Here is a 27399-nt window from a genome sequence, read left to right as displayed (position 1 = left end):
ATTTTGGGCTTTTACAGGTCACTTCCTTGTCAATTGGGAACACTTCCTGTTGATTTTAGGGTGTTCCTGGAACAATTCCTGTTGATTTTGGGTCACTTCCTGATGATTTGGGAGCATTCCCGGGTCACATCCTGTTGATTTTGGGCTTTTACAGGTCACTTCCTTTTCATTTGGGGACACTTCCTTTTGATTTTGTGGCATTCCTGAAACAATTCCTGTTAATTTGGGGTCACTTCCTGTTGATTTGGGAGCATTTCCGGGTCACTTCCTGTTGATCTTGGGGCATTTACAGCATGTCCTGTTAATTTTTGGTCACTTCCTTTTTGCTTTTGTGACATTTCCATTCACTTCCTTTTCATTTAGGAACACTTCCTGTTGATCTTGGGGACTTCCCAGGTGACTTCCTTTTCATTTGGGGACACTTCCTGTTGATCTTGGGGTATTCCCAGGTGACTTCCTGTTGGTATGGAGTCACTTCTTGTTCATTTTGGGTCATTTCAGGTCTCTTCCTGTTGGTTTTGGGTCACTTCCTGTACATTTTGCGGTATTCCGGGGTCACTTCCTGTTCATTTTAGGGCCTTTACAAGTCACTTCCTGTTGATTGGGAGGCATTCCGACTTCCTATTTTCTTTGTTTATTTTAGGGCATTTCAGGGGCACTTCCTGTTGATTTTAGGGGGTTCCTGAAACAATTCCTGTTTATTTTGGGTCACTTCCTGTTGATTTTGGAGCGTTCCAGGGTCATTTTTAGTAGCTTTTAAAACAACTTCCTGTTGATTATTGATGACTTTCTGTTGATTTTGGGCATTTACAGGGCACTTCCTGTTCATTTTGGGTCACTGTCGATTTTTAGGCCATTTCAGGGGCAATTCTTGTTGACTTCCGGGCACCGTCAGTTGATTCTGAGGCATTCCTGAAACAATTCCTGTTTATTTTGGGCCACTTCCTGTTGATTCCGGAGCATTTCACGGTCACTTGCTGTTTATCTCGGGGCATTTTCAGATCATGTCCTGTTGATTTTGGGTCACTTCCTATTGATATTGTGGCAATTCAGGGTCTGCTCCAGTTTATTTTGGGGCACTTCCTTCAGGAGCATTCCAGGGTCACTTCCTGTAGCTTTTAAGATAACTTCCTGTTGATTATGGGTCACTTTCTGTTGATTTGGCAGCATTTACAGGGCAATTCCTGTTCATTTTAAGGCCTTTACGGTTCACTTCCTGTTGATTTGGAGACATTCCGAGGTCACCTACTGTTTTTTGGGTCACTGTTGATTTTAGGGCATTTCAGGGGCAATTCCTGTTGATCTTGGGTTACTTCTTGTTGATTTGGGAGTATTTCATGGTCATTTCCTGGTGATCTCGGGGCATTTACAGATCATGTCCTGTTGATTTTGGGGCATTCATGCCTGAAACCATTCCTGTTTTTTTGAGTCACTTCCTGTTGATTTGGAAATATTTCACTATCACTTCCCGCTGTTCTTGGGGCATTTACAGTTAACAATTCACATCCTTTTTATTTCATTTTTTTGTCGAATACTGACATTTCTGGGTGCTGTATGTGGTGGCATTGTAACTGAATGGGGAATGACCAAAAATAGTCACTTGCCCTATAAAGGGCTAAGGTTCGCTCAGCACCCGACCGGCAGAGGTCAAGCGAGCGATCCCCACCCACACAACCAAAGAAGAAACCATCGCGAGACGGCGACATCATCAAACCGCTTGATTGATAAAAGGGGAAGGGGACAGAGAGAGAGGGTGTGGTCAAAGGAGGCCTGTAAAGAGAAAAAAAAAATGGAATGAACACACAGTATGGCTCCGCGCCGAGCCGAGCCGCCCCCTCTGCTGATGCCGTAGATTTCACACATACATAGAGCTCGACAGCCGTTATCAAATGTCGGCCATTTTGTGTCAGTTACGGCCGACCGACATGAGAGGAAGAGGCCTGAAATGCCCCCAAAATGAACAAGAAGCGACGCCGTACCAACAGGAAGTGACCCAGAAATGCCCCCAAATCCATAGGAACTGACCCGACACCCATAAACGCCACAAAATAAGAGGAAATGACCTCAAATCAATAGGAAGCAACCCTGAAATGTACCAAAATCAAAAGGAAGGGCCCCAAAATATACATACCAAAATATTAATAGGAAGTGGCTCAAAGTTAACAGCAAGTGACCCATAAATGCCCCAAAATCAACAGGAAGTAACCCAGAAATGCCCCAAAATAAACAAAGTGACCAAAATCTAGCGGAATTGATGTCCCAACACCAAATCTACAGGCAGTAACCAGGAAATGTCCCAAAACCAAAAGGAATTGGTCCAAAATAGACAGGAAGTGACCAGTAAATGACAAAACAATAGGAAGTGGTTGAAAGTTGACAGGATGTGACCCGTAAATGCTCAAAATCAACAGGAAATGACTTCGAATTAACAGGAAGTAACCCAGAAATGCCCCAAAAATAAACAAAGTGACCAAAGTCAAGCGGAAGTGACCTCAAATCCACAGGAAGTAACCCCAAATAAATAGGAAGTAACCCAGAAATATCCCCAAATTAACAGAAAGTCAATCAAATTGATTTATATAGCACTTTACAAAACCCCAAAGGTCCCTAAAGTGCTTTACAACAAAGACAAACATGGCACATAATAATAAAAGACAGGAAAGTATTGTACAACGTGACCACAATCAAAAGGAAGTGACCCGTAAATGCCAAAATATCAATAGGAAGTGGCTCAAAGTTAACAGGAAGTGACCCATAAATGCTCCAGAATCAACAGGAAATGACCTCAATTCAACAGGAAGTAAACCAGAAATGTCCCAAAGTCAAATGAGGTAGCCCAAAATACACAGGGAGTGACCCGTAAATGCCAAAATATCAATAGGAAATGGCGCAAAGTTAACAGGAAGTAACCATGAAATGTTCCAAAATCAACAAGAAATGACCTCAAACCAACAGGAAGTAACCCGGAAATGCCCCAAAATAAACAAAGTGACCAAAATCAAGAGGAAGAGACCTGTGAATGGCCCAAACTCCACAGAAAATGATCTCAAGTCAACATGAAGTAACCATGAAATGTTCCAAAATCAACAGGAAATGACCTCAAATCAACAGGAAGTAACCCAGAAACGCCCCAAAATAAACCTCATGACCAAAATCAAGAGGATTTGACCTGTAAATGGCCAAAAATCAACAGGAAATGGCCTGAAATCAACAGGAAGTAACCCATAAAGGTCCCCAAATCAAAAGGAAGTGAGCCAAAATACACAGGAAGTGACCCAGAAGTCCCACAAAATCAACTGGGAAGTGACTTAAGTTCAACAGGAAGCGACACATAAAGGGCCCAAAATGGAGAGGAAGTAACCTGGAAATGTACCAAAATCTAAAGGATGTGACCCAAAACGTGCAGGAAGTGACTGGGAAATGCCACAAAATAAACAGGAAGTGGTTACGAACACACAGAAAGTGATTCGTAAATGCCACAGTATCAATAGAAAGTGGCCCAAAGTCAACAGGAAGTGACCCAAAACCAACAGGAAATGTTCACGGATCAGCAGAGCAAATCGTCCCCCCTTCCGACACTGACCTTGGCGGGCCTCCGATTGGCCGGGAGGTCTGTAAGGGGGCGGCTCCCGCAGAGGGGGCGGGACCGATCTTGCCATCTGCGCACACGCAAAAAACAAACAGTCGACTCAACTCTCAAGTCGAGGCGGCCGCCAACACCTACCCGCGGGTTCGTAGACAGGCTCTGGACGACGAAGACGACCGGACTTTCGGCCGATTTGATGGCGTCGACCGCTTCTTCGTGAGTGGCTGCTCGTAGATCCACGCCCGAAACCTGCGCAGAAGCGGTTGCCGCGATTGTCAACGTGTTGCCAATTGAACGACCGGGAATAAACCCTACACGGTGGTTGAAAAAGCACCATCATGTCAGTAGATGCAAATGTTAGATTAAGCCTACAAGGACACATGTGTCACAAATCAAGGAAGTAGACAGGCCCTCTTCAGGCAGCGTCACGGCAACAGCGGTCCAGGAAGTAGACCTGACTTTGACTTAAAAGCGACAGGAAGTGACCTCAAATCAACTGGAATTGACCTGAAGTCAACAATAAGTGACAACTGAACATGGAAGTGACCCAAAAAATACCCTGAAACAAACAGGAAGTGACTAAAGGAAAAGGAAGTGACCCAAAAATGCCCTGAAACCAACAGGAAGTGACCTGAAATCAACAGGAACGAACCAATTAACAAGGAAGTGACCCAAAAATGCCCCAAAAGCAACAGGAAGTGACCAATAAACAAGGAAGTGACACAAAATGCCCTGAAACCACCAGCATGTGACCTGAAGTCAACAGGAAATAGGCCCCAAAATCAACAGGAAGTGAACTGTAAATGCTTCAAAATCAGGACGTCAATCAACAGGAAGTGCTTCAAAATGAAGAGGCAGTGACCCCAAATCAACAGTGCGTGAACTGTGAGTGCTTCAAAATCAACAGGAAGTGAATTGTAAGAGTGCCAAAATCAACTGACGGTGCCCAAAACTCCACAGGAAGTAAACTGTAAGTGCTTCAAAATCAACAGGAAGTGACCCAAAATCAACAGGAAGTGAATTGTAAGTCCTCTAAATTAACAGGAAGTGACCCAAAATCAACAGGAAGTGAATTGTAAGTCCTCCAAAATCAACAGGAAGTGAACTGTGAGTGCTTCAAAAGCAACAGGAAGTGACCCAAAATTAACAGGAAGTGAACTGTGAGTGCTACAAAATCAACAGGAAGTGACCCAAAATCAACAGGAAGTGTATTGTAAATCCTCCAAATTAACAGGAAGTGACCCAAAATCAACAGGAAGTGAATTGTAAGTCCTCCAATTTAACAGGAAGTGACCCAAAATCAACAGGAAGTGAACTTTGAGTGCTTCAAAAGCAACAGGAAGTGACCCAAAATTAACAGGAAGTGAACTGTGGGTGTTTCAAAATCAACAGGAAGTGAATTGTAAGTCCCCCAAAATCAACAGGAAGTGAACTGTGAGTGCTTCAAAAGCAACAGGAAGTGACCCAAAATTAACAGGAAGTGAACTGTGAGTGCTTCAAAATCAACAGGAAGTGACCCAAAATCAACAGGAAGTGTATTGTAAATCCTCCAAATTAACAGGAAGTGATCCAAAAGCAACAGGAAGTGAATTGTAAGTCCTCCAAATTAACAGGAAGTGACCAAAAATCAACAGGAAGTGAACTGTGAGTGCTTCAAAAGCAACAGGAAGTGACCCAAAATCAACAGGAAGTGAACTGTGAGTGCTTCAAAATCAACAGGAAGTGCTTCAAAATCAACAGGAAGTGAATTGTAAGTCCTCCAAATTAACAGGAAGTGACCCAAAATCAACAGGAAGTGAACTGTGAGTGCTTCAAAATCAACAGGAAGTGACCCAATATCAACAGGAAGTGAACTATGAGAACTTCAAAAGCAACAGGAAGTGACCCCAAATTAACAGGAAGTGAACTGTGAGTGCTTCAAAATCAACAGGAAGTGAACTGTAAGTGCTTCAAAATCAACAGGAAGTGACCCAAAATCAACAGGAAGTGAATTGTAAGTCCTCTAAATTAACAGGAAGTGACCCAAAATCAACAGGAAGTGAACTATGAGAGCTTCAAAAGCAACAGGAAGTGACCCAAAATTAACAGGAAGTGAACTGTGAGTGCTTCAAAATCAACAGGAAATAAGCTGTAAGTGCTTCAAAATCAACAGGAAGTGACCCAAAATCAACAGGAAGTGTATTGTAAGTCCTCCAAATTGACAGAAAGTGACCCAAAATCAACAGGAAGTGAATTGCAAGTCCTCCAAATTAACAGGAAGTGACCCAAAATCAACAGGAAGTGAACTGTGAGTGCTTCAAAAGCAACAGGAAGTGACCCAAAATCAACAGGAAATGACCCAAGATCAACAGGAAGTGAACTGTAAATGCGTCAAAATCAACAGAAAACTTCCCTTTGAATTATGTCCACAAATTGTTTTTTAAGAGCAACTCTAACCCTGCCAGCGGCAGCCATCTTGCTACAGAGTCCAGGAGCTAGTCAGAAAGCTCACCTGGAGGATCTTGTCCCCTGTGTGGAGAGAGCGCGCGGTGGCGGCGGGGCTCCCGCGGACCACGTTCTTGATGAAGATTCCCTTCAGCTCTTCTCCGTTGCGAAGACGCTTGATGACGTGGCGGCCGCCCACGATGCTCAGGCCCAGAGACTCGCCGCGCTTGGCGCGCACCTCCACCCTGCGCGGAAGGACGCCGTCATCAAAATGGCGGCCGGGAGGGAGGGAGGGAGGGAGTCAAAAAAAGCAAGGAGGGAAAGTACTTACCTGCGCGGGGGTCCCCAGTGACTAAACTCGGGGGTTTCCTCGCCTTCACCCTCCTCTCTCTCGGGAAGGTCCCTTCACAACAGGAAAGAATACCAAATCAACAAAAGGTGAACCCTCGGAATGCCCATTCAAACCAACAGGAAGTGACCAATGCCCTAAAATGAATAGGAAATGATAAAAATCGACAGGAACTTCCCCTAGAATGCCCCAAAAGGTGGGCCAAAATGTATAGGGGAGACACTTGCAAACGCCCTAAAATCAGCAGAAATGGACCTGTAAGTGCCCCAAAACTAACAGGAAGTGACCCAGGATATGCACAGAAAGGGATTCAAATGTACAGGAAGTTACTCGGGAACGCCTTCAAATTCACAGGAAGTGACCATCCAAAATAAACACGGGAATTTTCTAAAATCAACAAGAAGTGACCAATGAATGGGAAGTGACCTAAAAATGCTATAAAACGATTAAAACTGAACAGGAAGTGATCTACAATGTACAGGAAATGATAAAAAAAAATGAACAGGAAGTTCCCTTGGAATGGCGCAAGATTTACAGGAAGAGACTCTAAAATGAACAGGAAGTGACCCATAATCAACAGGAAATGAACTGTAGGTGCTTCAACATCAACAGGAAGTGACCCAGAAATGCTCTAAAATGCACAGGGAATGATCAAAAATGAACAGGGAGTTCCCTTGGAATGGCCCAAAATTTACAGAAAGAGACCCCCCCCAAATCAACAGGAAGTGACCAATGATCAGGAAGTCACCCCAAATATGCTCCAAAATGCACATAAAGTGACCCAGAAATGCGCTATAATGCACAGGAAATGATCAAAAATGAATTTATTGGAATGTCTCAAAATGTACAGGAAGTGAACAAGAAGTGCTCTGAAATCAACAGGAAGTGACCAATGAACAGGATGTGACCCAGAAATGCTCTAAAAAGCAGGGAAACATAATAAAAATGTATATGAAGTTACCCAGAAATGCCGTAAAATGCATAGGAAATGATCAAAAATGAACAGCAAGTCCCCTCGGAATGACCCAAAATTTAAAGGAAGAGACCCAAAAATCAACAGGAAGTGACCAATTAACAGGAAATGACGCAAAAATGCTCTATAATGCACAGGAAGTGACCCAAAATCAATAGGAGGTTGCTCTAAAATACACAGGACATGATAAAAAAGGAACAGGAAGTTCCCTTGGATTGGCTCAAAATTGACAGGAAGTAACCAAAAAATGCTCTAAAATCAACAGGAAGTGGCCGATGAACAGGAAGTGACCCAGAAATGCTCCAAAATGCACAAGAAACAGGAAATAATGGACAGGAAGTGGCCTGTAAGTACCCAAAACATAACAAGCAAGTAACCCAAAATGAACTGCCATTGACAAAGACAGACATTCATTTCAACTGGGAGGACTGGCGGTCATTCGCCCACTCCAAGTCCAAACGGATTGGATGTCTAGCGCCGTCGATGGCAGCCGCAAAATGCCTCGGCCCTAAAATCTACAGGAAGTGACGTCAAATCTACAGGAAGTGAGCCATTGAAAAGGATGCCATCTGACCTCTGCCCTTTTCTGGTGGTAGCAAATCCTCCTTGGCTCCGCCTCCTCCGCTTCTCTGTGTCAATCATCCTGCTGCTAGAACTACAACAATTGTGTTTACATTTACACATTAAATGCAATTCGCAAAAGTGACAACAGATGGCGACAAAGACAACATAAAGAAGGAGAACAACTCACCCCTCTTCTGTCACGCTGCTGACTTCCGAATCAGCGTCCGTGTCCCCGTACGTCCCTGCGCCAGTCTGTCGGGCAAAACACATTGATGTTTCTGTAGTCCAAAAATTGGAAAATAGTTTTTTCTCCGTTTACAAAAAAATAAAGAGAATAATTACTGTTTAGTCATTTTTAGATAAATGAAAAACAGAATGTTTACCAACCCCCACCCGTTTTATGAATGGAAAAAAGGTCAAATTTAAAAACAAATGTTCTGATTTACCAATATTATTTTTTTCCCTTAGTTTTATTTTTAAAACTTTAAAAATAATCAAATTGATAAACTTACGTAAATAATATATATATGTGTGTATATATATTATACATTTTCTCAAAATATTTCTAGATTGAAAAAGAAATGAAAAATGGAAAAAATGAAAATGTTTTTTGATTGTTTTGTCATTTTAGTACAAAAATAAAATATTTGATCAGAAATGGAAATATTATTAAAATAATTTAAATGTAGATATTTAAAAAAAAACTTTAAAAAGTATATTCTTATTTACTTGTACTACTTTTTTCTAATTAACTGATAGTTATTTAAACTAATTATTTTCTTAATTTATATTTTTGTTGTATTTATGAAAATGTAAATGTTCTTTTTTATTCATTTCCTTTTTTTACGTACATGTTGTTTTGTCATTCTTCCTTTTTATGACAAAAAATGATAATTCAATTATAAATTTCAGCATTTATTAGAATTATAAATTGTTTTTTTTTAAAAACAAAAAAAGTCCATTGCTGCTGATTTCAGGGTCACTTCCTGTTGATTTGGGGACATCTCGGGGTCACTTCCTGTTGATATCAGGCAACTTCCTGCTAATTTGGGGCATTTTGGGGGTCACCTCCGGTTGATTTGGGCACATTTCAGGGTCACTTCCTGTTGATTTGCGTACATTTTGGGGTCACTTCCTGTTGATATCAATCACTTCCTGTTGATTTGGAGACATTTCAGGGTCACTTCCTGTTGATATCATGTCACTTTCTGTTGTTTTGGGGACATTTCGGGGACACTTCCTGTTGATATCAATCACGTCCTGTTGATTTGGGGACATTTCAGGGTCACTTCCTGTTGACTTGGGGACATTTCAGGGTCACTTCCTGTTGATATCACTCACTTCCTGTTGACTTGGGGACATTTCAGGGTCACTTCCTGTTGATATCAGATAACTTCCTGTTGATTTGCAGACATTTTGGCGTCACTTCCTGTTGATATCAGCTCACTTCCTGTTGATTTGGGGACATTTTGGGGTCACTTCCTGTTGATATTAATCACTTCCTGTTGATTTGGAGACATTTCAGGGTCACTTCCCGTTGATATCAGGTCACTTCCTGTTGTTTTGGGGACATTTCGGGGACACTTCCTGTTGATATCAATCACTTCTTGTTGATTTGGGGACATTTCAGGGTCACTTCCTGTCGACTTGGGGACATTTCAGGGTCACTTCCTGTTGATATCAATCACTTCCTGTTGACTTGGGGACATTTCAGGGTCACTTCCTGTTGACTTGGGGACATTTCAGGGTCACTTCCTGTTGATATCAATCACTTCCTGTTGACTTGGGGACATTTCAGGGTCTCTTCCTGTTGACTTGGGGACATTTCAGGGTCACTTCCTGTTGATTTCAGATAACTTCCTGTTGATTTGCAGACATTTTGGCGTCACTTCCTGTTGATATCAGCTCACTTCCTGTTGATTTGGGGACATTTTGGGGTCACTTCCTGATGATATTAATCACTTCCTGTTGATTTGGAGACATTTCAGGGTCACTTCCCGTTGATATCAGGTCACTTCCTGTTGTTTTGGGGACATTTCGGGGACACTTCCTGTTGATATCAATCACTTCTTGTTGATTTGGGGACATTTCAGGGTCACTTACTGTCGACTTGGGGACATTTCAGGGTCACTTCCTGTTGATATCAATCACTTCCTGTTGACTTGGGGACATTTCAGGGTCACTTCCTGTTGATATCAGATCACTTCCTGTTGATTTGCAGACATTTTGGGGTCACTTGCTGTTGATATCAGCTCACTTCCTGTTGATTTGGGGACATTTTGGGGTCACTTCCTGTTGATATTAGATAACTTCCTGTTGACTTGAGGACATTTCAGGGTCACTTCCTGTTGATATCAATCACTTCCTGTTGACTTGGGGACATTTCAGGGTCACTTCCTGTTGATGTAAGGTCACTTCCTGCTGATTTGGGGACATTTCAGGGTCACTTCCTGTTGATATCAATAACTTCCTGTTTAGTTGGGGACATTTCGGGGCCACTTACTGTTGATTTGGGGACATTTCTGGAACTCTTCCTGTTGATATCAGGTCACTTCCTGTTGATTTGGGGACATTTTGGGGTCATTTCCTGTTGATATTTTGACATACGTGGCCGCCAATAGCATCGACTTACTTGGGCACCAATTAGATGTCAGTGGACTGCAATGGGTAAGTTTTGGTCAAATATCGCGCAGGTTTTTACGCCATTGAAAATGAATGGGAAATTTGACCACGCGTGGCAGACCAATGGCATCAACTTACTTGGTTGCTTTTCCATGACATGCATAGCTACCGTCAAATATTCCCCTTCAGTCCAAATGGATTGGACGTCAATCCGGGCCAGCCCGGCTTCAAAACGAATTGGACGTGCCCATTTGCACTCACCGGAAATGACTTCCGCTCGTCTGGGGAAGGCGGAGCTTTGCCGAGGGAGCCGGCCTCCTCTTCATCTTCCTCATCCACCGCCATCTCCCTGCCCTCGTCCAGGAGAGTTTGGGCGTCCGGGACGAGCCCCTCCCCTTCGTCTTGCTCCACCTCCTCCTCCCGCGTTTGTCCTTGGCTAAAGTCGCGTTGGGAACCCTGCGAGGAGGTCACACTTGATGAGCGCCCGCCCGCATAAAAGGCGTCCGTCGAGTCGGCCAAAAAGGCCGCTTCAGCACTTCCGTTACGACGGGCGCATTAGCCGCCGCCGCGCATTAACGACGACACTTAGGCTAATTTCCCCGCGCGGCCTTTACGCCACCTCGAGCGAGGTGTTCAGAGTCTTGTTTTTTTTTTTTTTATCTCAAGGTAACTCGCTGGCCGCCATTGACGGCGAGACACTGAACGCCATCAACGGCACCAAAACAGGAAATACTGTATATACAGTATTGTTTATATTGGGTGAATGCTAGCAAGTAGCGTAGTAGTTTTGGCGGGGACATGTAGGATGCGGTTTGAATCCAAAATTTGCATTTAGAGCATTCCTAGTTCACTTCCTGTTGATTTTGGGTCACTTCCTATGAATTTCGGGCCATTCCAAGTTAACTTCCTGTACATTTTTGGAGAGACAGAAAGAACCAAAAGTGGTATTTGCCGGGTGGCGAAATTGATTTAGCCATGTGGCATTTGTTTTGCCAAATTTTTGAAAAATTTCAGTTCACCTATTACTTTTGAATCACTTTCTGATGCTTTTGGGGCATTCCCAGGTCACTTCCTGTATGTTTTGGGGCACTTCTTGTTGATTTTGGGTCACTTTCGGTATATTTTGGGGCATTCTGGGATCACTTCCTGTTTATTTGGGAGAACTTTCAGGTCACTTCCTGTTGGTTTTGGGTCACTTCCCGTTTATGTTAGTGCATTTGTGGCTGACTTCCTGTTCATTAGTGTCTCCCTGATGATTTTGGTGCATTTTCAGGTCACTTCCTGTTGATTTCGGGTCACTTCCTGGTGATTTTAGGTCACTTCCTGTTTGTTTTAGGTCAATTCCGGTAGACATTGGGCATTCCAGAGTCACTTCCTCTTTCTTTTAGAGCATTTGTGGATCACTTCCTGCGGCATTTCAGTTCACTTCCTATTATTTTTAAACCACTTTCCCATGATTTTGGGGCATTACCAGGTCACTTCCTGTACATTTTGGGGCATTTTCAGTTGATATTAGGGCATTTCCTGGTCACTTCCTGTTCATTTTGGCTCACTTGTTGGGTCACTTTGAGTATACCTTGGGGCAATCTGGGATCACGTCCTGTTGATTTGGGGGAACTTTCAGTTCACTTTCTGTTGGTTTTGGGTCACTTCCTGTTTATTTTAGGGCATTTGTGGCTGATTTCCTGTTCTTTAATGTCTTCCAGATGATTTTGGTGCATTTTCAGCCCACTTCCTGTTGATTTTGGGTCACACCATGTTGATTTTAGGTCACTTCCTGTTGGTTTTGGTTCACTTCCTGTTGATTTTAGGTAAATTCCTGTACACTTTGGGCATTCCTGAGTCAATTCATGTTTATTTTAGGGCATTTGTGGGTCACCTCTTGTTGATTTTGTGGCATTTCAGTTCACTATTATTTTTTTAGTCACTTTATGATGCTTTTGGCCATTCCCAGGTCACTTCCTGTACATTTTGAGTCATTTTCTGTTGATATTAGGGCATTTCCTTGTCACTTCCTGTTCATTTTGGGTCACTTCTTGTTGATTTTGGGTCACTTTCGGTATATTTTGGGGCTCTCTGGGATTACTTCCTGTTGATTTTGGGTCACTCCATGTTGATTTTAGGTCACTTCCTGTTGGTTTCGGGTCACTTCCTGTTGATTTTTGGTAAATTCCTGTACACTTTGGGCATTCCTGAGTCAATTCCTGTTTATTTTAGGGCATTTGTGGGTCACTTCCTGTTGATTTTGTGGCATTTCAGTTCACTTCCTATTATTTTTGTAGTCACTTTATGATGCTTTTGGGCATTCCGAGGTCACTTCCTGTACATTTTGAGTCATTTTCTGTTGATATTAGGGCATTTCCTTGTCACTTCCTGTTCATTTTGGGTCACCTCTTGTTGGTTTTGGGTCACTTCCTGTTTATTTTAGGGCATTTGTGGCTGACTTCCTGTTCTTTAATGTCTTCCAGACGATTTTGGTGCATTTTCAGGCCATTTCCTGTTGATTTTGGGTCACTCCATGTTGATTTTAGGTCACTTCCTGTTGGTTTCGGGTCACTTCCTGTTGATTTTAGGTAAATTCCTGTACACTTTGGGCATTCCTGAGTCAATTCCTGTTGATTTTAGGGCATTTGTGGGTCACTTCTTGTTGATTTTGTGGCATTTCAGTTCACTTCCTATTATTTTTGTAGTCACTTTACGATGCTTTTGGCCATTCCCAGGTCACTTCCTGTACATTTTGAGTCATTTTCTGTTGATATCAGGGCATTTCCTTGTCACTTCCTGTTCATTTTGGGTCACTTCTTGTTGATTTTGGGTCACTTTTGGTATATTTTGGGGCTTTCTGGGATGACTTCCTGTACAATTTGGGTCAATTCTTGTTGAATGGAAGCATTTATGGATCACTTCCTATCCATTGTTTACTTCCTGATGATTTTTCCAAAATCATGTAAATCAGACAAGAAGGAAGGGCACTTCCTGAGGCGGGTGACCTAATACTGCGGTAAGCATCGGCGCGTCCGTGACAGCGACCGCTCCCTTCCCTTCCCTTCCCTTCCCTCCACTCCACTTAAGAGTGCGGCGGGCGGCGATGTTGTTGAGCTGATGGAGCACTTTGCCGCGTCCCGACATCTTGCTGACTCAGCCGGCGGCGGGGAGCAAGAGAAGAGAAGAGAAGGGGGGATGAAAAAAAGAGGAGGGGAGGGAACACGCGGAGGAGGTTGACGGAAGGTGAAAGACGCACGGAGAACAAAATGAGAGAAAAATGGAGAGATGAAGAAAGAAGAGAAGTGGCCGCCATTTTGCTCAGCTGTCGATCGTTGAGCAAACAGGGTGTCAAACATTTGGGGTATCAACTATTTGGTGTGTCAATAATTCAGTATCCTTTGCCAGCAATAATTTGGGGTGTCAATCATGCAGGGTGTCAATTAATAGGGGTGTTCATTGGGGTTTCAATCCCTTTGGGTGTCAATAATTTGGGTGACAATTAATTGGGGTGTCAACCACTTCAGGTGTCAATTAAGTGGGGTGTCACAAATTTGAGGCATTCAACATTTTGCGTGTCAATTCTTCAGAATGTCAAATGTTGTTCATGTTAAATCCACCAATCATATGGATTACCAACCATTCAGGGTGTTAATTGGGGTGTCAATCACTTGATGTGTCAATCATGTAGGTTGTCAAACATTTGAGGCGTTAAACATTTTGGTTGTCAATTATTTAGAATGTCAAACTTCAACCATGTTAATCATGAAAGGGTGTCAAACATTTTGGGTGTTCATTCATTGGGGTGTCAATTAAGTGGGGTGTCAAATATTTTGGGTATTAATTAGGGTGTCAATCCCTTGTGATGTCAATCATGCAGGGTGTCCAACATTGTAGGTGTCAATGAATTGGGGTGTCAATTGTGCAAGGTGTCAAACATTGTTGGTGTTAATCAATTAGGGTGTCAATTAGCTGGGGTGTTATTTGTCAAGGTGTGAAATAGTTTGGGTGTTAATTGGGGTCCCAATTTCTTGGGGTGTCAATCATGCAGAGTGTCCAATAATTTGGTTGGTAAATTCATTGAGGTGTCAATCGCTTGAGGTGTCAATTAAGTGGGGTGTCAATTGTCCAAGGTGTCAAATCATTTGGGTGTTAATTGGGGTGTCAACCCTTTGTTGTGTCAATTCATTGGGGTGTCAATCATGCAGAGTGTCCAATAATTTGGTTGGTAAATTCATTGAGGTGTCAATCGCTTGAGGTGTCAATTAAGTGGGGTGTCAATTGTCCAAGGTGTCAAATCATTTGGGTGTTAATTGGGGTGTCAACCCTTTGTTGTGTCAATTCATTGGGGTGTCAATTGTTCAAGGTGTCAAATATTTTGGGTGTTAACTGGGGTGTCAATCATGCAGGTTGTCAACATTGTAGGTGTTGATTGGGGTGTCAATTAATTGAGGTGTCAATTGTGCAAGGTGTCAAATAGTTTGGGTGTTAATTGAGGTGTCAATCCCTCGGGGTGTCAATCATACAGGGTGTCAAATAGTTTGGGTGTTAATTAATTGGGGTGTCAATCACTTGAAGTGTCAATTAAGTGGTGTGTCAATTGTGCAGGGTGTCAAATATTTTGGGTATTAATTAGGGTGTCAATCCCTTGTGATATCAATCATGCAGGGTGTCAAACATTGTAGGTGTCAATTCATTGGGGTGTTAATTGTGCAAGGTGTCAAAAATTTTGGGTGTTAACTGGGGTGTCAATCATGCAGGTTGTCAAGCATTGTAGGTGTTAATTGGGGTGTATGCCACTTGAGGTGTCAAATAATTGGGCTGTCAATTGTGCAAGGTGTCAAATATTTTGGGTGTTCATTCGGGTGTCAATCATGCAGGGTGTCAAACCTTGTGGGCGTTAATTAATTGGGTTGTCAATTAACTAGGGTGTCAATTGTGCAGGGTGCAAATATTTTGGGTGTTAATTGGGGTGTCAATCACTGTGGGTGTTAATTAATTGGGGTGTCAATTAACTGGGGTATCACTTGTGCATGGTATTAAATAGTTTGGGTGTTAATTGGGGTGTCAATTCCTTATGGTGTAAATCATGCTGGGTGTCAAACATTTTGAGGCATTTTGCTTGTCAATTATTTAGAATGTCAAACTTTGGCCATGTTAATCATGAAACACACCAATCATATGGATTGTCAACCATGTAGGTTGTTAAAACATTTTGGCTGTTAATTCAGATGTCAATCCCTTTGGGTGTCAAATAGTTCATTAATTGGGGTGTCAATCATTTGGGGTGTCAATCGTTCTACACACCAATCAATTATTAGGGTAATCAGGGGGGTTTCAACCACGAAGGGTGTCAAACATTTTGGGTATTAATTGAGGTGTCAATTAACTATGGTGTCAATTGTGCAAGGTGTTAAATCGCTTGGGTGTTAATTGGGGTGTCAATCATGCAGGGTGTCGAACATTGTGGGTGTCAATTAATTGGGGTGTTAATTGTGCAAGGTGTCAAATAGTTTGGGCGTTAATATGGGTGTCAATTAACTACGGTGTCAATTTTGCAAGGTGTTAAATCGTTTGGGTGTTAATTGGGGTGTCAATCATGCAGGGTGTCAAACTTTGTGGGTGTCAATTAATAGGGGTGTTAATTGTGCAAGGTGTCAAATAGTTTGGGCGTTAATATGGGTGTCAATCCCTTTGGGTGTCAATCATGCAAGGCGTCAAACATTTGGCTGTTAATTGGGGTGTCAATCAGTTGGGATGTCAATTAAGTGGGATGTTAACAATGCAGGATGTCAAACATTTTGGGTGTCAACAGGGGTGCCAATCATGCAGGGTGTCAAACATTGGAGGTGTTAATTAATTCGAGTATCAATCACTTGAGGTGTCATTTAACTGGAGTGTCAATTGTGCAAGGTGTCAAATATTTTGAGTGTCAATCATGCAGGGTGTCAAACATTGTGGGTGTTAATTCATTGGGGTGTCAATTTTGCAGGGTGTCAAATATTTTGGGTGTTCATTGGGGTGTTAATCCCTTGGGGTGACAATCATGCATTTGAGGCATTCATCATTTTGGGTGTCAATTATTTAGAATGTCAAATGTTGACCATGTTAATCATGAAACACACCAATCACAGATTAGGGTGTCAAACATTTGGGTGTCAATCCCTTGTGCTGTCAATCATGCAGGTGCTTGTCAATTATTTCCAATGTCCAACTTTGGCCATGATGAAGACACCAATCATATGGATTGTCAAACATGTTCAAACTTTTTGGCTGTTAATTGGGATCCCTTCGGGTGTCAAATAGTTTGGCTGTTCATGAATTGGGGTGTCAATCATTTGGGGGGTTCAACATTTTGGTTGTTAATTGTTCAGTGTGTCAAACGTGTTTGTTGCTCATTTGGGGCGTCAATCGTTCAACACAACAATCAATGATTTAGTGGGGGGTCAATCCTGATACATGACTCACCACCAGCGGTTTGCGCACGCCGAGCCGCACGATGCCGGGCGGCGCCCCCTTGAGGACGTCGACGGCCTCCCGCAGGCTCAAGCGCGCCAGCTGGACGCCGTTGACCCAAACCAACTGGTCGCCGGGAAGGAGGGCGCCGCTGAGCTCGGCCGGGCCGCCCGGCACCAGGGAGCGAATCACCATCACGCAGCCGGATGGATCCAAGGGGTCCTTTGCGGAAGGAGCAGAGAAAACTAGCCTAGGTGGCTCACTTCGGCTTCATTTTCCATTGGCTCCCATTGGAGGCGCTAGACAGTCAAACCATTTAGAGTGGGAGGGGCCAATTGTTGTTCGTTCATTGGCCACATCCCTGGTTCCAATGGAATGGACATCTAGCGCTGTCAACGGCATCCAACATGGGTCACTTCCTGTTCATTTTGGGTCACTTTCTGATGATTTTGTGACATTTCTGGATCACTTCCTGCTCAATGGTCCCTTTATCTTAAATTTTGGGGCGTTTCCAGGTCACTCCTGTTGGTTTTGCGCCACTTCCTGTCGATATGGGGGTCACTTCCTGTTGATTTTTGGGTCACTTCCTGGCCAATCCTGGATTTTTTCCCCCTATTCTTTCCTGTTGATTACCCATAGGGCATTTCTGGGTCACTTCCTGTGGATTTGGAGTCACTTCCTGTATATTTTGGGGCATTTCCGGGTCACTTCCTATTGATTTTGGGACACTTTCTGTTGGTTTCGGGTCACTTTCAAATGAGTTTGTGGCACTCCTGGGTTGCTTTTTGTATATTTTGGGTCACTTTCTCTTTATTTTGGGGTCACTTCCGGTTAATTTTGGGTCACTTTTCTGATGATTTTGTGACATTTCTGGATCACTTCCTGCTCAATGGTCCCTTTATCTTAAATTTTGGGGCGTTTCCAGGTCACTCCTGTTGGTTTTGCGCCACTTCCTGTTGATTAGAGGGTCACTTCATGTTGATTTTGGCTCACTTCCTGTTTATTTTTGGGTCACTTCCTGTTTATTTTTGGCCAATCCTGGATTTTTTCCCCCCTATTCTTTCCTGTTGATTACCCATAGGGCATTTCTGGGTCACTTCCTGTGGATTTGGAGTCACTTCCTGTATATTTTGGGGCATTTCCGGGTCACTTCCTATCGATTTTGGGACACTTTCTGTTTGTTTCGGGTCACTTTCAAATGAGTTTGTGGCACTCCTGGGTTGCTTTTTGTATATTTTGGGTCACTTTCTCTTTATTTTGGGGTCACTTCCGGTTAATTTTGGGTCACTTTTCTGATGATTTTGTGACATTTCTGGATCACTTCCTGCTCAATGGTCACTTGATCTTAAATTTTGGGGCGTTTCAAGGTCACTCCTGTTGGTTTTGCGCCACTTCCTGTTGATTAGAGGGTCACTTCATGTTGATTTTGGCTCACTTCCTGTTTATTTTGAGGCATTTTCGGGACACTTCCTGTTGATTGTAGGTCACTTTGTATTTATAACACTTTGTAGACTTTACTTTATTCACTTGTATACTTTATCACTTCCTTTACATTTTGGGGCACTGACTTTTCCCCCCCCCTATCATTTCCTGTTGATTTTAGGGCTTTACCAGGTCACTACCTGTTCAATGGTCACTTCCTTCGGATTTTGAGTCACTTCCTGTGCATTTTTGGGCATTTTCAAGTCACTTCCTGTTGATTTTGGGTGTCTTTCTTAGTCGTGTTGGGGCACTCGCGGGTCACTTCCTGTTCAATGATCACGTTCTGTGGATTTTGAGTCACTTCCTGTGCATTGCGGGATTTTTCCCCCCCCTCTCATTTCCTTTTGATTTTAGGGCATTTCCAGGTCACTTCCTGTTCCTTGGTCACTTCCTGTGGATTTTGAGTCATTTCTTGTACATTTTGTGCATTTCCAGGTCATTTCCTGTTGACTTTGGGTAACTTTTTGTTTTTTGTTTTAGGGCACCCTCAGGTCACCCGTTGATTTTAGGTCACTTCCTATACATTCTGGGGCATTTCTGGGTCACTTCCTGTTGACTTTGGGTCACCTTCTGTTGGTTTTGGGCATTTTCATGTCAATTACTGTACATTTTGGAGCACTTCAAGTTGTTAAAAAATAATGATCAACAACTGAGTTGTTGTTCTTTTTGCGCAGGTCCGAGTTGAAAATCAATAGGAGGGAATAGGAAGGTTTTTGTGGGAGTTGAATGTGCCATTAAAAAATGTATGGGGAAGGGTACGTTGCATGATTTTTTTTTGGAATGGTGTGAATCATTCAAAGTGGGTGGGCTATGCAGCACACTGAATAAGGGTACTTTAAAATAAATTTCATAACGTGGGTAGCGTCACTTAACAAAGCACTACCAAAACAACCAGCAGGGGGGGACAGAGACCAGACAACAGCCGCTTGAGCTTCCAAGAGAAAATTCACGTCTCTCGCCCGTCTATGAACGGAGAGACAGCGAGAACCAAAAGTGGTATTTGCCAGGTGGCAAACTGGATTTTGCCATGTGGCATTTTTTTTTTTTTTTTGCCATGTGGTAAAATAGATTTTGGGTTAAGGAATTTTTATTTATTTATTTTTTTTTTTGTATGTGGCATTTTTTGGGTATATGGCATTTTTGCAGGCCATGGACATCAATGGCATGGCCTGCAAAAATGCCATACCCCCCCCCCCCCCCCCCCAAAAAAAAAGCCACATGTCAAAATCAATTTTGCCACATAGCAAAAAAAAAAAAAAAAAAAAAAAAAAAAAAAAAAAAAAAATTGCCACATGGCATAATCAATTTTGCCACATGGCAAATACCACTTTTGGTTCTCGGCCCTGCTGGAACGAGTTCAAATATAAAGATCCGTTCATTCTGCCAGCCCTCCCACTTCTAATGGATCCGACATCAGCCATTGGTAGCCATTGAGTAAATAGCAGATGCTCTAAAAATCAATTTAAACTATTTCAACTACTATTTAACAATATAGGTTGTTTTTTGTTGCTTTTGGGTCACTTGCTTTTGATATCGGGGACACTCCCAGGCCACTTCCTGTTTTTTTTTCAGGCCATTTCCTGTTGATTTTACGGCATTCCTAGGTTGTATTTTTGTTGATTTTGGGTCACTTCCTGTTGTTTCTTTTGGATCAATTCCTATTGATTTTGGGTCAAGTCCTAACAATTTTAGGGCACTCCCAGGTCACCTCCTGTTATTTTTTTTATTATTTTTTTTTGTAATTTTCAGGTCATTTCCTGTTAATTTTGAATTTTAATTAAATACTTAATTTTAATTTTTAATTTTTTTATTTTGTGTCACCTGCTATTGATATTGGGCTGCTCCCAGGTCACTTCCCGTTCGATTCCGGGTCACTTCCTGTTGTTTAATGTATTCTAAGGTCATTTCCTGTACATTCCAGTCCCTTCCTGTTAAGTTTGGGTCAATTGCTATTAATTTGGGGGGCACTCAATGTCACTTCCTGCTGTTTTTCGTATTTGCGGGTCATTTCCTGTTAATTTTGGGTCAATTCATTACAATTTTAGGGCACTCCCAGGTCACTTCCTGTTATTTTCTGTATTCTCAGGTTTCTGTTGATTTCGGGGCATTCCTATGTTGTTTTTTGTTGATTTTGGGTCACTTTCTGTTGATTTTGGGGCACTCCCAGGATGTTTTTTTGTTGTTGTTGTTTTTTTTCCCCGTATTTCCGGGTCACTTCCTGTTGGATTTCAGATCACTTCCTGTTGATTTTGGGTCAAGTCCTAACAGTGTTAGGGCACTCCCAGGTCGCTTCCTGTTATTTTTTTTTACATTTTTGTAATTTTCAGGTCATTTCCTGCTAATTTTGGGGTGTTCTTAGGTTGTTGTTTTTTTTATATTTTGGGTCACTTGCTATTGACATTGGGAGAACTCCCAGGTCACTTCCTGTTGTTTTTTTTTTTCGTATTTCCGGATCACTTCCTGTTCGATTCCAGGTCACTTCCTGTTGATTTTTTGGGTCAATTTCTGCTGATTTTGGAGCATCCCTAAGTTGCCTTTTGTTGATTTTGGGTCACCACCTGTTGTTTAATTTTGGTCAATACCTGTTTATTTTGGGTCACTTGCTGTTGATATTGGGGGTACTCCAAGGTCACTTCCTGTTGGATTCCAGGTCACTTCCTGTTGATTTTGGATCAATTACTAACAATTTAAGGACACTCCCAGGTCACTTCCTGTATTTTTTCAGGTCACTTTGTATTGTTTTTCAGATTCCCGGGCACTTCCTGTTCAACTCCATGTCACTTCCTGTTGTTTTTTGTATTCTCTGGTCATTTTTGTGATTTTGGGTTCATTTGAGATTTTGTTGTGAAAAAATAATGGCATTTATGTGGGCATTCTATGCACCAATATTGCTTGTGCAGTATATAGAGTTAGTGGCGTTAGTGACCGGCGGCCATCTTAAAGCAGTGGACCTCAGGCAGGCTCTTTCTCTACTGAAATACTCCCAATTCAAATGGATTGAACACGGACTTACAAAAAGCAGGCATCTTTTGAACCAGCGGGGTCGTCTAGCGGGCACTCGCCAGTCGGCGGACGAGTCAAAGTGGACGGTCAAAGTTTGGCGGAGGTCAAAGCGCCTTCCGACACAGGCTCGACGGCGCTCCCCGGTGGCGTCGCCGGGGCAACGCGCGAGCGAGCGTGCCAACTCCAGTATTTTTGGAGGCGCCTTTTTGGCTACAGGTGATGACGCTCCGCCTACTGAAGCTCCTTCTTGATTTTGGGAACTTTTTGACAAGAGACCTTTCGCACCCGAAACTAGTCAAACATTGCTCGCTGCAGCTTCTTTTTCTTTTTTTGTCTTATACACTTTTCTTCTACACGCATATAGAAGACGCATCCGCTGACGTCCAATCCATTTAGACCGCAGGCAATCCGTGGCTTTAAAATACATCTTTTCCCCACATTTAATATTTGGATTTTTATTTCCCCTCCCTCCCACTTTTTCTGCACACCGTACAGCCCTCAAACTTTGACCGATTCACACCGTTCCGACTTGGAAATGTTCCAAAAATTCATGCGAGGTAGGCTCTATTTTCCTATCGACACCTTACTATCACTGTTACACCAAAAACACATTTTGGGGAGGATGGGGGGGGGGGGGGGGGGGGGCAAAAAAACCTACCCGTTCATTTCAGATTTTAGAAATGCTACTTGTCCTTAGGTTTTTGTCCCATTCATAAAATTGACAACAAGTTAAAAATCAAGGCGCACAAAAAGTGATCAAACAGTTTTTGGCATAAATTCTGCCAAAATTGGACCAAAAAATTCCCCTTAGATTTCCAACAGCCTCATTCATTTGCAATGTTACATTGAAAATTTCCATTCACTCCAATTGATTTTCAAGCTGTACATACAAAACACTCTGCATTTATGATCTTACTTTTTTGACCCAAAAACTTCCAATTGCCCCAAAATGAACAGGAAGTGACCCAAAATGTACAAGAAGTAATGTGAAAATGCCTCAAAATCATCAGAAAGTGACCTGAAAGTGCCCCAAAACCAACAGGAAGTCACCCCAAGAAAAACACGAAGCAACCTAAAAAAAAATAAAAATAATAGTTTAGTTGCCCCAAAATTCATAAGAAGTAACCCAAAGTATATAAAGAGTGATGCGAAAATGCCCCAAAATCATTAGACATTGACCTTAAAGTGCCCCAAAACCAACAGGAAGTGACCCCAAAATCAACACGAAGCAACCTAAAACAACAATAATAATAATAATTCAGTTGCCTCATGAAGTATCTTTAAGTGAAAAAAAAAATCCAATTGCCCCAAAATTAACAGGAAGTGACCTAAAGTATACAAGAAGTGATGCGAAAACATCCCAAAATCATCAGATATTGACCTGAACGTGCCCCAAAACCAACAGAAATTGACCAAAAGTAAAATTTAAAAGCAATAAAATCCTTCCAATTTCAGCAAAACTAACAGGAAGTGACCCCAAATTCAACACGAACCAACCTAAAAAAATTAATAATAATAATTCAGTTGCTTCAAAACTATCAGGAAGTGACTTTAAGTGAAAAAAAAGAAATCAAAGTTCCCCGAAATAAACAGAAAGTGACTCGAAGTACACAAGAAGTTATTCGTAAACATCCCAAAATCATCAGAAATTGACCTGAAAGTCTCCCAAAACCAACAGGAAATGACCAAAAGTAAAAAATAAAGCAATAAAATTCTTCCAATTTTAACAAAAATTACAGGAAGTGACCCCAAAATTAAACACGAAGCAACCTAAAAAATTTTTTTTTTAAAATTCAGTTGCCTCAAAACTAACAGGGCGTGACTTTAAGTGGAGAAAAAAAATCCAATTGCCCCCAAATAAACAGGAAGTGACCCAAAGTATACAAGAAGTGATGCGAAAACATCCCAAAATAATCAGAAATTGACCTGTCAGTGCCCCAAAACCAACAGGAATTGACCAAAAGTAAAAAAATAAAGCAATAAAATCCTTCCAATTTCAGCAAAATTAACAGGAAGTGACCCCAAATTCAACACGAATCAACCTAAAAAAATTATAATAATAATTCAGTTGCCTCAAAACTAACAGGAAGTGACTTTAAGTGAAAAAAAAATCCAATTGCCCCAAAATAAACAGGAAGTGACTCAAAGTATACAAGAAGTGATACAAAAACGCCCCAAAATCTTTAGAAATTGACCTGAAAGTGCCCCAAAATCAATAGGAAGTGACAAAACGTAAAAAAATAAATCAATAAAATACAAACTTTCACCAATTTCACCAAAATTAACACCAACTAACCTAAAAACAAAAGTATTAATTCAGTTGCCCCAAAATTAACAGGAAGTGACCCAAAGTATGCAAGAAGTAATGCAAAAACGCCCCAAAATCAACAGGAAGTGACTAAATAAAAACACATAATACATAAACCCTTCAAATTTCACCAAAATGATCAGGAATTGATTCAAACAATACATGAAGGGACCTGCCAATGCCCCAAAACCGGCAGGAAGTGACCCAAAGTGGAATAAACCTTTCATCTGGAATAAAACACACATTTTCTCCAAATAAAGACGAATTTGCAAACGGGGAAGTATGTGGAAGCTAGTCGGTAAGCCCCGCCCCTTCTCCGCACACCCCCGCAGGTGTTGAGCCCACCCGGGACTTCACCTGGAGTTCGCTCCACCCCCCTCGGCTCGGGGAAGGAGGGGGCGGGGTCTCGGAGGTGAACCTACGCCTAAAGACAAAGAGCTAAGAATGGGCGAGGAGGACGGGGGAGGGGCATCGATCGGGGGTGTCGAGCGAGTGAGGGACGGCTGAGCGAGCGAGCGAGCGAGCGAGCGAGTTACCTGGTAGTCCAGGATGCTGAAGCCCAGGCCGCCGCCCGCTTCCTTGGAGAGCTCCAACACATCCACCGAGCGAGACCACAGGGCTAGTTCGCCATCTTCTTCTTCTTCTTCTTGCTGGTCATCTCCATCTTGGTCCTCCATGGCCTCTTCCTCGGCATCCTCCGCCTGCCGTCACATAGTTACACATTAATCAGACCGTAGATGTCACGTGTACATAGATGCAGATAAGAAAAGAGCTGCGCAAGGCTGTTTTCACTTGTCGGCCATTTTGCGTCAGGGCCAATTAATGATCGCAACATGACAGGAGCTCTCGCATGTAGATCATTGGTCACTTCCTGTTGATTTTCAGGCGGTTTTGGGTGGCCACCTTGTTCATTCATGTTTGAGTGCCATGGACGGCGCTGGATGTCCAATCTATATTGAGTTGGAGCGGGCAAACACTCTGCATTCACAGCTGAGCCTCCCACTCTAAATGAACTTGGACAGGGTTAGGGTTGTCATTGACAATAGCAGGCAATGAGTTCATTTTTGCCACAAATGTCTTGAAATCAAAAGGAAGTGACCCTGGGATGCCCAGAAAGTACAGGAAGTGACCGAAAATCAACAGGAAGTGACATGAAGGTACCCAAAAATAACTGCGGAACCACATTTTGCTCTGTTTAGCAGATTCAAACCGTATCCTTCAGCCTCGCCAAAGGCTACGCTACTTGCTAGCATTCAATCTCAGTTTTGGACAGGGAAGCAATACCGACCCGCTCCGCTTGCCGCCGTTCCGGCGAGGCACTCGCTCGACCGCCGAGCGCCGACGCCAACTTCATCTCCAACTGGAAAATGTCGAAAATCACAAATCGGCTTGTGGAACCCGACGCGATCTCACCATCCCGACGCGACGTACGTCGTCCAGGCCGCTCCCGCGCGGTTCCCATTCCCCGTCCGATTCGGCGTGGGACGCGGTTCGCCGGCAGCACACCAGCGTGAAAGGGGGCGGAGCTTCTTTGAGGAAGGCGAGCACCTCTCGACGAGACATTCCGTGTAGCCGCGCCTCGTTCACCTGCGGCGGATGCGCTGACGTTAGCCCCGACGTGACATAGAGGACAACTTGCGGCTGTCGGATTTACGCGGCGGAGCCATTTTACGCGCTCTCGTGCCATCGCTGCCATCTAGTGCCAAGACTTCATCATTTCAGTATTTAAGTCACCATCAAGTCATAGAGACGATTCAACATTTATCAAAAGGTCAAAGCAATAATTTACCGAGTCACCGATACCATTTTTGGGCTCCCGATGGCCTCGGGCTGGCGGCCATGTTGGTAGGGGCAACAATCCCATTAAAGATGATCATTTAAATGTCATAACTAGCTTATTTGACCCCAGTAGATGCCATTACGAGCGCTAGCTATACTCGTAATAAAGTCATTTCAGCTGTCAAAAAAAGCATGTGAAAAGCTTTCAGCGGCCATGTTAGTAGAGGCGACATACCCACTAAGGTCAATGCATTGGCATCCAAAGCAAGCCATAACTAGCTTAAATTGATTTCAAAGATTAGTTTAGCATATAATAATTACTCATAGTTACCCGTAAGGGTGTGAGATGTCCAATTCGGTTGAAGCGGGAGGGTTGGCAGCGAATAAACGTTCATTCATTTATTGTCACCCTCCCGCTCCAAACGAATTGGACGTCTACTGGTGATCAACTCATTTCAATTGACTGCAAACGCATGAAAAGAGCTTTGGTCTCCCCTCCCAAAATGGCCTCAGGCTGGCGGTCATGTTGGTAGGGGCAACATTCCCATTAAATTCAATGCATTGACATTAAAATAAGTAGCTTACTTGACCGTGTTGGCTGCCATTGAGGGTGCTAGCTGTATTAGTAACATGGTAGAAGCATAAAAAGACCTTTCATTGCCAACAGGGCAACCATGTTGGTAGGGGCGAAGTTCTCATTCATAATCAATGTGTTAACATTCAAATGAAGTCATAACTAGCTTATTCACTCCACTGGCTGCCATTGATGGCACTCGGCGTCCAATCCGTTTGAAGAGGGAGGGTTGATAGAAAATAAATGAACGTTCATCCGTGGTCAACCTGATGCTTCAGACAGATTGGACGTCTACTAGTGATAAACTCATTTCAATTGATGGCAAAAGTATGAAAAGACCTTTCATGGCACCTCACAACATGGCCTGAGGGTGGCCATCTTGGTAGGGGCAACATTGCTATTAAAGTCAATGCAGTGGCATTCAAATGAAGTCATAGCAAGCTTATTTCCCTCCATTGGCTGCCATGGATAGCACTAGATGTCCAATTCATTTGAAGTGGGAGGGCTAGCAGCGATGAACGAACATTCATTCGCTGCCAACCTCCCACTTCAAATAGCTCAGTCGTCTATTAGCCATGAACACATTTCAATTGATGGCATAAGAATGATCAAATGGTTATTAAATATTTGCTTTTACCAATGAAGGCTCATAATAATTCCATGATTGATTGCAGTACATTTTTGTGATTGATAGCTATAGATATGTTTAGCTCTTGATAGAACTGCCTCGTCATTCTGACCGGTTTAAACCGGCCCAGGTTCCACAGGTCAACTTCAAGGACAGACATTGAGAGGTGAAGGAGGAGTTGTTGTTTTTTTAGAACGATTGCAGAAGCTGTATAGTTTCCCTCCTTCTCCTTGCTAAGCTTTTCAACTAAATTGAGTGCCATCTCTCCTTATTTTGGGTAATATTAAAAATGTCTACCTAAGGATTTGTATTTGAACTTGACATGGCAGAAGCATAAAATGACCAATCATTGCCCGTAGCAAAATGGCCAACAGGACAGCCATCTTGGTAGGGCAACACTTCCTTTAAAGTCAATGGATTGGCATTCAAATGAAGCCATGACTAGCTTTCACTCAATTGGCTGCCATTTATTGCACGAGACGTCCAATCCAATTAAAGTGGGAGGGCTAGCAGTGATGAATGAACTTTCATTTGCTGCCAACCTCCTGCTTCAAATGGATCGGCGACTATTAGCCATAAACTCATTTCAATTATTGGCAGAAGCATACAAAAGGCCTATCATTGCTCTTAGCAAAACGGCCAACAGGGCGGCCATGTTGGTAGGGGCAA

General features: G+C 42.7%; 1 protein-coding gene across 1 annotated transcript in view; it reads right to left on the bottom strand.

Annotated features, from left to right (window-relative positions):
• The window catches only part of patj (PATJ crumbs cell polarity complex component), a 69110-nt gene that overhangs the window by 19987 nt on the left and 21724 nt on the right, over positions 1 to 27399 (bottom strand). Inside the window, exons 17-27 of the mRNA XM_057840763.1 lie at positions 25181 to 25336; positions 25038 to 25109; positions 24286 to 24450; positions 16969 to 17178; positions 10780 to 10974; positions 8084 to 8148; positions 7907 to 7987; positions 6342 to 6413; positions 6078 to 6255; positions 3725 to 3835; positions 3584 to 3659 (exon numbers count right to left, since the gene is read on the bottom strand). Of these exons, the coding sequence (XP_057696746.1) occupies positions 3584 to 3659; positions 3725 to 3835; positions 6078 to 6255; positions 6342 to 6413; positions 7907 to 7987; positions 8084 to 8148; positions 10780 to 10974; positions 16969 to 17178; positions 24286 to 24450; positions 25038 to 25109; positions 25181 to 25336 (1381 nt within the window). The remainder of the gene's footprint in view (positions 1 to 3583; positions 3660 to 3724; positions 3836 to 6077; positions 6256 to 6341; positions 6414 to 7906; positions 7988 to 8083; positions 8149 to 10779; positions 10975 to 16968; positions 17179 to 24285; positions 24451 to 25037; positions 25110 to 25180; positions 25337 to 27399) is intronic.

This window comes from Corythoichthys intestinalis, chromosome 7 (assembly GCF_030265065.1).
Source record: "Corythoichthys intestinalis isolate RoL2023-P3 chromosome 7, ASM3026506v1, whole genome shotgun sequence".
NCBI lineage: Eukaryota > Metazoa > Chordata > Actinopteri > Syngnathiformes > Syngnathidae > Corythoichthys > Corythoichthys intestinalis.
The sequence above is the reverse complement of the archived record's forward strand: the minus strand, read 5'-3'. Positions and strand labels throughout refer to the sequence as shown.